Source organism: Macaca thibetana, chromosome 1 (assembly GCF_024542745.1).
Source record: "Macaca thibetana thibetana isolate TM-01 chromosome 1, ASM2454274v1, whole genome shotgun sequence".
In the NCBI taxonomy this organism is placed as follows: Eukaryota; Metazoa; Chordata; class Mammalia; order Primates; family Cercopithecidae; genus Macaca; species Macaca thibetana.
Window position 1 is genome coordinate 208,939,541 of NC_065578.1, and position 12,544 is coordinate 208,952,084.

Sequence of the window (12,544 nt, forward strand, 5' to 3'; positions counted from 1 at the left end):
CTATTAAACACAAAATAGGGCTAATGTCCTTGTTATAAAACGTTTTAACTATAATCCTTTGGATACTATTACCTTCTCTCTCTCTAGCTCCTAGTATTACTCTGCAGGAAATAAGTACTCAAATGAATAAATGAAACATGTTAACTTGTTTTCCCATTACACAGAGATTAGATTAAAAAAACATTAATCGACAGTGCCAAGTTGCTTTCATTTAGTCTCTCTATATAATAACATATTTTACTATTTTTGTTTTGTATTCAATTTGAAGCTTTTTCTTTCAATACATTAAAAGTACCTGGTTCTTATGGAATTGAATTGTATGCATTATGCCTTTTATTACAAAGTATCTGTTAAATAGAATAATAAGAACAACAACAAAAAAATTTAGTGAATCTGTGGACATGTACCAGAAAGGATGGTAGGCACTGGAGTTTCATGAGAAAAGCATCTTAAAATTTTATTCATTTTTTTAAATGGCAAGAAAAGATGTATCATATCATGTCTGTACTTGAAAAGTATTTTCTCTCAAGCCACTGGGGGTCTATTAAATGCTTTGCTGATTTTAGATTCATAATCAATAAAGACAGATCTAAATTAGTTGGAATGTGAGTTATGAAACTCAAATTCATAGTAACAGATAACCTTCTTGGGGGTCATTCTCCTATTTTCTTCTTAATGGTTGATGTACAATTTAAAGTATCAAATATCAGTGATTTCTAGGTTGGAGCACATTCTCTGCCACTTAACATTTTGTAATTGGAGAGTGTCAGTATTTCTTGGAACAAGGATTGGGCTCATAAGGAAAAGTTTTTACTTATGTCTTCATTTCTTCTCTTCAATTTAACCTTTGTGGTGTTGCTACATTTCCTCTCTGTCAATGCAGAACTGGATTTTGGGAATCCAGGTCCCAGGTGTTTGAAAGGACCAAAAGTATAAAAAGTCTTGGTGCTTTGAGAGAATTTAAATATAGAATTAGTGTGGAGGAATGTACAGGAAACATGGGTACAGGTTTCTAATACAGGATCTATCAAGCTATCATATCCCTCAAAGTGAACAATATATTTGATTATCATAGATATCTTGTAAACAACATTGCTATTAGCTACAGATCTTGGTACAAACAAGAAACTAGACCTTTTCCTGCATTGCTTTTATATGATTTTTTAAAAAGCTACCTTTATTATATTCAGGGAATTCTAGAAGAGACACTTGATAGTGAATTTATTGCCTGTGGATTTGAATATTGGTAAAATTAAAAGTGTCCACATTTTAAAAAAATAGGTATTCTTTACTACTGGCATTTCAAATATGTCCTTGGTAGAGATATTGGCATGCTAGAAGTAAAAAGAATTATTAAAAATACAAAGCACGTATCACAAAGTCTGTTTTTGTCTTCGCTCAAATTGAAGGTTTTGTTTACGTTTGTGAGCATGTGTGTTTGGGTGGACCTTGCCTTCTTTTCTTCCAGCGTGCAGTGAGAAGCAGATGCTCTTGGGACTGATCAGCAAAGGAGTTCTTAGAATCAGGAATGGGCTTAGACCATAGGTTGGTCTTGCCAGGGCAAGAAACAACATTTATCAAATATCATTTCCATGCCTCCAGTTATATCCTGCTTTACTTAAGAAGCCAACCAAGATCTTGTGTGAAATGAATGTAAAACAAAAACCAATTGGCCTGTAGTTATCTCACAATAAACAACGTGCTGCAGGAATGAATGATCATATTTTCTGCTTTCGTTATCTTTATGTATTTTTATTTTAAATTGATAGAACGATGGGATTTTAGCATTTGACAAAGGGATGGACATGAAGTATCTGCTGTGCCTGAGACTCTGTCACTTGTAAAACATTAATCTTCAAAATAACTAAACAAGGGGATGGTATTTGGTGTTCTGTTGATAAGACATCAACATTAAGAGAGGTTAAGTAATTTGGTTATGGTCTCACAAGCAGTAGATGGTAAGGTAGCTATTTGAAGTCCCTGGAGATGTTCCTTGGACATCATTATATAATCTGCTCTTAGATAATTTCTGGATCGATTGTCATCCATCTACATGCGGAAATTTCTGTGTATCAGAAGGTGTATTTTACAACATAGGTAGCAGCCTGACTCCTGAAATAGTCGTTTTTTTTGACAAAGGGTTTAACATGTAACATGCGTTTATATTCAAGATTTATTCCTTCTGGTGTTGCGCATTGGTTTGTCACTACCTATTCAAATCTTTTGACTTTGGCTCTGAAGCTGATTCTCTGAGATAAAAAATACATGACCTTCCTTAATGTTTCTCCCCCCCAATAGGTTGTATTGCTCGTACTGTAAGCTCACCAAACCAACATCTGTTAAGAACTGATGATGTCATCAGTTGCTGTTTAGATCTAAGTGCCCCAAGCATCTCGTTCCGAATTAATGGACAACCTGTTCAAGGAATGTTTGAGAATTTCAACATCGATGGCCTCTTCTTTCCAGTCGTTAGTTTCTCTGCGGGAATAAAGTTAGTATGTCTATGTTTTTTGGTCTCTTTCCTTTCTCATTTCTCATACCTCCGCAGAAGACTCTGCACTGCCATTGCCCTGCTTCTCTAACCATTGTTTCTCTCTCCTGGGCACCTGTCCTCAGCGCATTTTTGCCCATGCCTTGAAGGAGGAGGTAAGGCTCACCTAAGAGGGCATCGTGCAAGGCTGAGTGCTTTGTTTACGGATCCCACTGTGTTTAGATGTGGGCAGTCTCGCTCAAACCAGTGTCCTGAACTATTTCAAAGTTTTTTTCTTTTTTTAGTTTATTTAGATGAAATGAGCAAGGCTGTTTAGAAAAGTACTGCTTATTTTCTTATATTTTCATTGATTTTCCTTTTTTAAGCCATAGTTCTTCACCCCATTGCACACCTCCTTATTTCAGTAGAAATTAAATATCCTTTTTGTTGATGAGGCCCAGGTGGCCTTCTTTAGTGTTCCTCTCCACCTTTATTCTCTTTATTCCTTTGTTCTCTGCTTGTGGTCATTGGTGCCAAGATGGTTTCCTCACACGCTTTCCTTTTTTGCTATTACTGGAGGGAAACAAAGTGATAATCCATTGTAGTTCTACAAATAAAACTTGAATAAATGATGGTCTGTTATAATAAGTAACTACTCTGTCACTTATTTTTATATACACACACACACCTGTAAACTTAGAAGGACACCCTTTGTTTTAGTCATAATTCTCTCAGGAATAATTCCTAGTTACAAAAGCAGCATATTGAAGAAGGAATAGAGTAATCATGAATATTAGCTATCCATGTACCAGCTCTTTTTTCTGATGTATTTATACAAATTATGTTTCTATAAGCTTCTGGAATGTTTTAGCATTTTTATTTTTCCTCACTTTTCTTTGCTTTTATTTTTTTGGACTGGACCTGATACACAAATTAGAAAAAGAATTATGGCCAGCTGCGGTAGCTTGCACCTGTAATCCCAACACTTTGGGAGGCCGAGGTGGAAGGATTGCTTGAGGTCAGGAGTTTGTGACCAGTCTGGTCAACACAGTGAGACCCTATCTCTGCAAAAGTTTTGTTTTGTTTTGTTTTTCATTTTGTTTCTTTAATTAGCACCTAGTGTTGTGTGCCTGTAGTCTTAGCTACTTGGGAAGCTGAGTTGGGAGGATCCCTTGAACCCAGGAGTTGGAGGCTGTAGTAACCTGTGACTGTATCACTGCACCCCTGCCTGAACAACAGAGTGAGACCTTGACTCAAAAAAAAAGTACAAGGAAAATGGAACATTTAAATTCATTTTTTGTAAATCCGAGAGCCCCAGGAAACAGATATCATTTAACTGTTTCAAAAAGTGTTGTTCAATGGAACTCAGATTAGAATAGTTTTGCTTAAATGAGCAGAATGTCTAAAAGATTTTAGTAAGTTCTTTTTTGTTGTTGAAATTGATAAACAATTAGCAATAAGGTTACCTGCTTCTTTCAATTTGAAGAGACATCAGAATCTCCTTTAAAGCAGCAGTCCCCAACTTTTTTGGCCCTAGGCACCGCTTTTGCCGAAGACAGTTTTTCCACGGGCCAGGGCTGGGGTTGAAGGTGGGGATGGTTTCAGGATGAAACCGTTCCAGCTCAGATCATCAGGCATTAGTTCGATTCTCATAAGGAGCATGCAACCTAGATCCCTCACAGGCACAGTTCACAATAGGGTTCACGCTCCTATGAAAATCTCAGGCCGCTGCTGATCTGACAGGAGGCAGAGCTCAGGCGGTAATGCTCTCTTGCCCACACAGCTCACCTCCTTCTGTGCAGCCTGGTTCCTAACAGACCACAGACTGGTACCTGTCGCGGCCTGGGAGTTGCGCACCTCTGTTTTAGAGAATTTCATTAGGAAATTGAAAAGTGACTGGTTTTCCCCTCATTCCTTGTTAAGTCCTGTAATTTTAAGCATATAGATATTTCGACCAGGTCTTTCCTTTATCTGTTGATTACGTGGGTACTTTGGGGCATTAGGTGACCAGTTATTACGGATATGCACTTCATTTCCGTAAGATTGTAGTGCATGTGTTTTTAGTTACTTCTCCAGCAGGTGATGTCTTCACTGACCCATTAATTAGCTGAAGGTTTTCTCTTCTGATGAATATGATGCCCTCAGGTTTTACCTTTTACAATTAGAGGCCCTTGAATTCTAAGGTGATCACATTATGATGGTACTTAGAGGAAAATGTGGCTTCTGATAAAATTACTTTTGTACTAATAATTTTTCCCTGAGATTTTGTTAATTAGAAAACTTTAATGTACACCAGAGATAAAACGGACTCTAACATGCATCCTTTTTAGAGTACGCTTTCTGCTTGGGGGGCGACATGGAGAATTCAAATTTCTTCCTCCACCCGGGTACGCTCCTTGTTATGAAGCTGTTCTGCCAAAAGAAAAGTTGAAAGTGGAACACAGCCGAGAGTACAAGCAAGAAAGAACTTACACACGCGACCTGCTGGGCCCCACGGTTTCCCTGACACAAGCTGCCTTCACACCGATCCCTGTGGATACCAGCCAGGTACCAAGATCCACTCAAATGGCAATCGCTGGTGATGCAGTCATTCTGATACGCAATGGCTTTACACTTGGTCCGCAACCCATGGGAATGGATTTCACAGTGATACAGTTGTACAGTTGACACGCAGGACTGAAACGAGACTCATAAAATAACACTTACCTTTACCATGTCCACTCACTCATTTTCTATTCTATGTTTTTTTTGTTTGTTTGTTTTATGTTGTTTTTGTGATGGAGTCTTGCTCTGTTGTCCAGGCTGGAGTACAGTGGCACAATCTTGGCTCACTGCAATCTCTGCCTCCTGGGTTCAAGTGATTCTCCTGTCTCAGCCTCCCAGGTAGCTGGGATTATAGATGCCTGCCACCACACCTGGCTAATTTTTGTATTTTTAGTAGAGATAGGGTTTCATCACGTTGGCCAGGCTGGTCTTGAACTCCTGACCTCAGGTGATTCACCCACTTCAGCCTCCCAAAGTGCTGGGATTATAGGCATGAGCCACTGGGCCCGGTCTCTATTCTATGTTTTAAGTAGTTTTCCTAGCCCAATAAACTGATTCCCTGATGTACAAACAGATTACAACCTGAAGTGTTAAAAACTCTGTTCAAGGTTGTCTTTAAAGTTTTATTAAAATAATTAATATTACTTAGCTTATAAAGTGCATATTACACTTTTAAAAATAGGCAATAATAGCAACAGGTGGAACTTAGTGGGCAAAAATCATACAAGAAATTTTAAGGTATAATAGTGTTAAGATGATTTAATATCTGGGGTAACATACTGCACTTGAAGTAATATCATACAGATGTGACACATACTGATTTTAGAGTGTAGTTCTTAAGCCCCCGGCCTTTTTGGCACTAGGTACCGATTTCCTGGAAGACTATTTGGCACCAGCCAGTGGACCGGGGTTGAAGGTGGGGATGGCTTTGTCATGAAACTGTTCTCTCTCACATCGTCAGGCATTAGTTAGATTCTCATAAGGAGTGCGCAGTTCACAATGGGGTTCACACTCCTGTGAGAATCTAAGAAGAATATAGAGAAAGATGAGGAACCTGTATAGGAAACATGGAGTTTTTAATTTCTTCTAATTTCCTTCTTGGATACACTTCTTTGGAAGATATTGAACTGACTTTTATCTTGGGTATAGATGAGGATCGTGAGCTCTAGAGTCAAAATGCCTGGCATCAAGGGCCTACTCCCTGCTTAGAGGAGCTGCTCACCTTGTTTATTGGGATGCTAAGAGTATGTTTGTCATAGTTAATAGATACCATATTACCTGGCAAATAGGCGCCCAACAGATGTTAGCTGTTTTCCTCTTTTTCTGTTTCATAGATATAACGGAGTTCTGAGGTTGGCAATGAATTAGATATGGATTTATATTGATGGTGAAGTAGCTTCAGTGAGGTTGGTTAGATATTCAAAGTTTGCTTATTAGTGTTTAAAGATCAAAGACATTGTTTCTAAAGTCTGAAGTTGAATTAATCGCCTGCCTCAGAAGCTTCAGTTGCTTAGCAGTCAGATGTTTAGCTCCTTGAATCGTATTTCTTCTTCCCCCTTTTTATATCATGTTGTTAAAATAAACATGCAAACATTGTTCCCGGCCAAAATTCAGTTTGCATTGCCCGTTTGCTGAAAGGTGGGAGGATATCTGTAGTGCAACCTAAGTTTATAGGAAAAAAGGTTTGGGAGGCTAGAAATGGACAACTAGATGATGTCATGGTAGAACCTTAAAGATTACCTGAGACCCAGATAACCTCTATCAGGGAAAGGAAACAATTATCACCTGCTTCTCGTGGAAATGCCACCTCATCATTGGGCATTGTGGTCATTTGCCCACTCTGTGTGTTGTGAGACTAGCTGTGGGGTCACACACAAGTGCTTAATCAAGACATAAACAACCAGTCCCTTACTTTGTGTTTTTTATGAACATTCAGTTTCTTCCTTTTATTGGGAACATGTAAAGATTTTGTTTCTTTTCTGTAAGGCTTATATTTAGAAACCACTAACAGTAACAGAGTAGAGTGTAGGGGAAGACATCAATCACTACAGTCAGACATTTACATGCTCAAAGAGCCGACGGATTATCATGTGAGCACTGAATTGCCTTTACCCTGGCTTATGACTGCTGGCCCAGTTGGTGCAAGAGCTTTGGGGCAATTTCTCGTTTTAAGTCATACATTCCTTGGCAGTAACCCCATATCCATTAAACATCTTTCGGTTGTCCCCACCAACACTCCTTTTTGTGTGTGTGTGTGTGTGTGTGTGTGTGTGTGTGTGTGTGTGTATGTGTGCGCGTGTGTGTGTGGCTCATAAATTGATTTGGAAACCTAAGTTGTCAAAAAAAAGTCCCAAAATTTATTTAAAGAATGTCATGAAGTAGATGACTTAAAACTCTGTTCTATGATTACTGGTTTATGAGGCAGTTTTATTTAGTTCAGTTTGAAGTGAAGACCATTGGCACTGCATCTTATTGCATTTGTTTCTGATGTGTCTTTTTTTTTTTTTCCTTTTTGTAAATTTTAGATTGTGTTGCCTCCTCATCTAGAAAGAATAAGAGAAAAACTGGCAGAGAATATCCATGAACTCTGGGTTATGAATAAAATTGAGCTTGGCTGGCAGTATGGACCGGTACGTAATTTTGAAATTTATTTTCGGATTCTGTTAACACATCTTTCTGAAAACAGAACTTTTTCTCCCTTTTCCTGCTTTGGGGTGACATCAATCAATTAGATTGATGTTTTCCCCCCAGCACATTAGTTTTTGTGCAGTTTTGCATTACTACGTGATTGTAGTTAATGGGGCTGACAGGCATTATTGGCAGGTTCACTGAAGGATGGTCTAGCTGCCTAGACAATGGAAAGTTATCTGTCTCTGGGCTGCAAGTTATATTTTCAAATCAAGGTTAACATACACAGATAATAGGCATTGATTTTTAAGCCACTTAAAAAAATCTCAGTGAAATTGAAAGTGAAAACTGAAAGTGAAAAGAAGGCAATTTACTTTTCCCTCGCTGATGTTTCTTTTCTTTCAGTACCAATTGTGTGTAAAAGCAGGAGACCTGCGGGCAAACGTTCCTAGTTGGTTTTACAGGTAGAATAAAGGCTGAGAAATCGTGACTGCACATGCTTCTAAATGATACTCTGCTAAAGATCTTAGTTTACAACTTAATATAATTTAGATTTAAAACAAACAACTTCCTGTATAATCCTAGTGTATATCATATACTTGTTTGTGTCAAAACCATGGTAATACTTTCATTTGTATGATATCATTCTAAGTGTCCCAAAGGCTGTAACACTTTCTTATACCTGAGTGAATAGGGAAATTAATGTATTTACTCATCATAGTTTATTGCGTTGAGCTCTAAATAAAGAATACTTAATGTTCGTAGTAGTATCGTGTGATACTCCACACTACTCAGTAATATTTATATATTTATTCAGTGTCTTGCATTCTCACATACAGATTATTAGGTCAAATTGTCATCACGGTGAACTGGGTTGTACTATTATTTCAGTTGTACTGGTGATGACCTAACGGAGACTTCTTGCAGTTGCTAAATGCCTTGGCAGGCATCACGTAACTAGTGAGTAGCAGCTCCAAGACTGGAATCACGGTTTTCTCAGACAGAATTTAGAAAGTGACTGCAGGTCACTGTAAGGCTTGCTGAAGCATGACTAGAAAATGGAATACTTTGATTAACTAAATGATAGTTAGACATTTGTCACCCCAGCAAACCCTTGGGTACCTAGTTTTGTGCTACATTCATCAATTTTTTTGTTTGTTTGTTTGTTTTTGAGATAGAGTTTCACTCTTGTTACCCAGGCTGGAGTGCAGTGGTGTGATCTTGGCTCACTGCAACCTCCACCTCCTGGGTTCAAGCGATTCTCCTGCCTCAGCCTCCCCAGTAGCTGGTTTTACAGGCATGCACCACCACACCTGGCTAACTTTGTATTTTTAGTAGAGACAGGGTTTCACTATGTGGCCAGGCTGGTCTCGAACTCCTGACCTCAGGTGATCTGCCCACCTCAGCCTCCCAAAGTGCTGGGATTACAGGCCGGATGACAGGCACAACCAGCCTCATCAATTCTTAAAATTGAGGGATATTTATAAATGCTACATAAAAGACTGAACCATCTATTAGTCGGTAGGAAGAGAGATGCTACAAATGTGTAAGTAATCAATTGCCAGAGGAATTATAGGCAGCATTCCCCAGAAGTTTCAAAAATAAGAAAAGATGATTAGAGGCCAGGTCGATTTTTTTAAAAGTTCTCATTAAAAAAAAAAAAATCCAACAAAATGTAAAACAAGCAGCAAAACCCCATATTGTAATAGCAAATATTTCAGTGGGCTTCTAAGATGATCTCCGCTGCAAACTCAGTAAGTTCACCTAAATGATTATGTTTTCAGTGAAGTCTTAGGAGTGTTTCTTCTTTAAGAACTGACTAAAATATAAAGTCTCATTATTATTGATTCTTCCAGTTAAATTTAGTTCTGCTTGATACCATACATCATATTCCTGCCATGTTCAAGACACTCTGTGGGTTTTCAAGTACTAAACTAAAAGATAACACAGTACTGCGGAGGTTTCTTGTCCACAATTGACTCAAGCTATCCTTTGCTGGGTCTGAGGCCAGTTGAGGCAACACTGGGCTTGCTGTACCTCTGCGGGAGACACTGAGCCCTGGGTCTGCTGCTGTTGTGTTAGCAGCCGCACCTTTCCTGGCGCGGGAAGTGTTCTCTCATCAATGTATGATTTGCAGCCTGCTTTTTTTCCAAGACCTTCCCTGAAACTCCTGTTTGTGTAGTAGTTATAATCCTTGACCTTGGTCTGTTATTCTAGACTAAGATATGTGCCTGTTACTATGCTAATTTCATAAATTCATTAACATTTTAAATGAGGTTTTGAAGTATTCAAGTATGATTTTCTTTGGAGCAATTTATACTTAGCTACCCAGCATGCTGGGTTTTTTTTTTCCAAAGAAGTTATCATTTCTTTGGGATGTATTTCCCAGAAGCATGGTGCAAAGGCTCTATTTTATGGACTAACAAGGCAAATCCATCTATCATTTATTCATCCCTTTATCATTCATTGTATGTCTATTTGCCTGGTGTGTTTAGTCCTGGGGACTCAGTTTTGAAAAGACCTTGACTTTTAAGGTACTGTGTTTGCCTTCTAGGTGCTTCCTGTTTAGTTGAATGATTGGTAGGCAAACAATTACAGAGTAAAGAAGTAATATTTAGCTCTTCCCAGGGAAATCAGGGAAGGCTTCCAGGAGGAGGTAAATGTTTGATCCAAGGCTGAGGGATGTGTGCAAGATAGCTGGCAATCAGAAAGCATGACCGTGTAGTAGGCAGAGGACCTGGCATGTGTAAAAGCGAGGAGGCAGAAGAGACAGGACGTTTGCCATGACCTTTCAGTGGTGCAGTGTTACAAGAGGACACCTCTGCTGTGGTGCAGAGAAGAGGTGGGAAGCCAGGCCATGTACGCAGGAAGTGTGTCACAAAAGGCTTTGGGAAGAAGATGATTTTATTCTGTAGGGGGCTAAACAGCATTGAGAAATGCTTAGCAGGAAGGTGACAGAATTCTGTCTGCTTTCAAAAGAAGCTCTGCTGTGAATGTGGAGAAGCAGAGAGCCTGGGGGCAGGAGGAGGGCAGGGAGAGGGCACAGGCACCCCAGGTGAGAGGCGACTCAGAGCCCCGCAGCGGGGATAAAGAGCCGTGGTTACAGGAGGTGTTTCGGTGTTCGTGTATGGGGTGTCGCAGGAGAAGGAAGGGAATCTGCGCAGATTTCTCATTTTGTTTAGATGCTTGAGAAGATGATGGTGTTAGTTATTCTCTGGTGTAGAGAGTACAGACAAAGTGGAGATGACCTAAATGGGGAGATTGTCTCCGGGTTCAGACACATTCATTTTATAAATGTTCATTTTGTGTTTCATTTGTAGGATTAGAGATTTAGAGTTTAGAGTTACATTACATAACTCAATTTCATTTTCAGAGTTCTGTAATTAAATAAGTATACCTAAATATGATTCTATGTAAGTCTTGTTCATTTGTAATGATGACCAGAAGGAAAGGAATAAATACATCATTTCTAACTTGGTGACTGCTGAAGACTTGAAAAAAACTCACTCATGTTTGTTTACTTCTTGTGTGGCATTTATAGGACCTGGTAATGATGCTCATGAAGTAATTTGTTCCTTGACAGCATATGGGTTGCCATCTAGGTGCTGCCATAGCATTAATGCCGATGCAATTTAGGTCTTTGAGAAGATAACAAACCTAATTACTAATGCAAGGAGAGAGAACATCTTTCTCATTAATTCATTCCTAAAACCTTGCATTTAGTTTAATGTGATAGCTAATATACAGTTTCAAGGAGTAATATAAAAACCACCTGCATATGATGCTACTGAATTTTGTGAAGGTAGTAGGGTAATTTGTGAGATCGAGAGTAACGTGCAGGGGGTAAAATGAACAGCCAGAGCCACCTCAAAGTGTTTATGTCAGTCAGTCCTGTCGTTAATTGATGTCTGTAATCAGTTTGGTTCTATACAGGAAAATTACTACGAATTAAAACAAAGTCGTTACCACACCCTTCTTACACAGGATTTATTTCAATTTATAAAACATGTGTCAAGTACCCAGGACATACCAGGAATGTTTAAGGTGTTTGGGACACATCAAAGAACAAAAGAGACCAAAATCTTTGCATTTTTGATCTTCTAATTCAGGGAGACACACAATAGCCCCATAACTCAATAAATCCAATCTGTTAGAAGGTATATGGACAAAAAAAAAAAAAAAAAAAAAAGAGTAGGGTGGACAGGCAGACTGTCCTAATTAGGCAATTGGGTGGGGTAAACCTCGCTGAGAAAGTAAGATATAAGCAAATGCTACAAGGAGCTGAGTGAGTGAGCCTATGGGAATCTGGGGTAGGAGTCTGCATGGTGGGGGCTCATGGAAGCTCTGCCAAACAGAAGAGAAGGAACGAAGATAATTCCAGCTTCTACCAGTGACCTCAGATATTCACTGCATCTGAGAGGTTGTGGGGGCAGCTTTGAGGGGTTGATGATCTGGGTGTTCCTTCTTGCCTTCCGCCTCCACTTTCCACTACACAGTTGAATTCCATTGCTAGTGCATGGCATTGGAGACTATTATATGTCAATTTCCTGTCCTGTTTCAGGTTAGAGATGACAACAAGAGACAGCACCCATGCCTGGTGGAGTTCTCCAAGCTGCCTGAACAGGAGCGCAATTACAACTTACAAATGTCGCTTGAGACCCTGAAGTGAGTTTCTTAACTTTTTCTATTTTCCAATCTGTGTTTCCAAAAAACACAAAAACCAAAACACAAAAACAGGTATCGATGTTATATGTTAATTCAGCTGTGAAGTGATTTTTAATTGCAGCTAGAACTTTTCATAATGCATAAGTGGATTGGATCAGTATTTGTTGAGAATAAGACTTTGACCCTGTTCATTTATGTCCTTTTGTTCTACATCAGTATTTCGCAAAGGGTGTCCTA

The 12,544-nt window shown here is 39.0% G+C and overlaps 1 protein-coding gene across 8 annotated transcripts in view; it reads left to right on the forward strand.

Moving 5' to 3' along the window:
• The window catches only part of RYR2 (ryanodine receptor 2), a 795,071-nt gene that overhangs the window by 451,916 nt on the left and 330,611 nt on the right, over positions 1–12,544 (forward strand). For all 8 annotated transcript variants that reach the window (XM_050770606.1, XM_050770614.1, XM_050770624.1 and 5 more), the window contains exons 21-24: positions 2,299–2,491; positions 4,801–5,017; positions 7,540–7,644; positions 12,204–12,307. In XM_050770606.1, the coding sequence (XP_050626563.1) occupies positions 2,299–2,491; positions 4,801–5,017; positions 7,540–7,644; positions 12,204–12,307 (619 nt within the window). The remainder of the gene's footprint in view (positions 1–2,298; positions 2,492–4,800; positions 5,018–7,539; positions 7,645–12,203; positions 12,308–12,544) is intronic.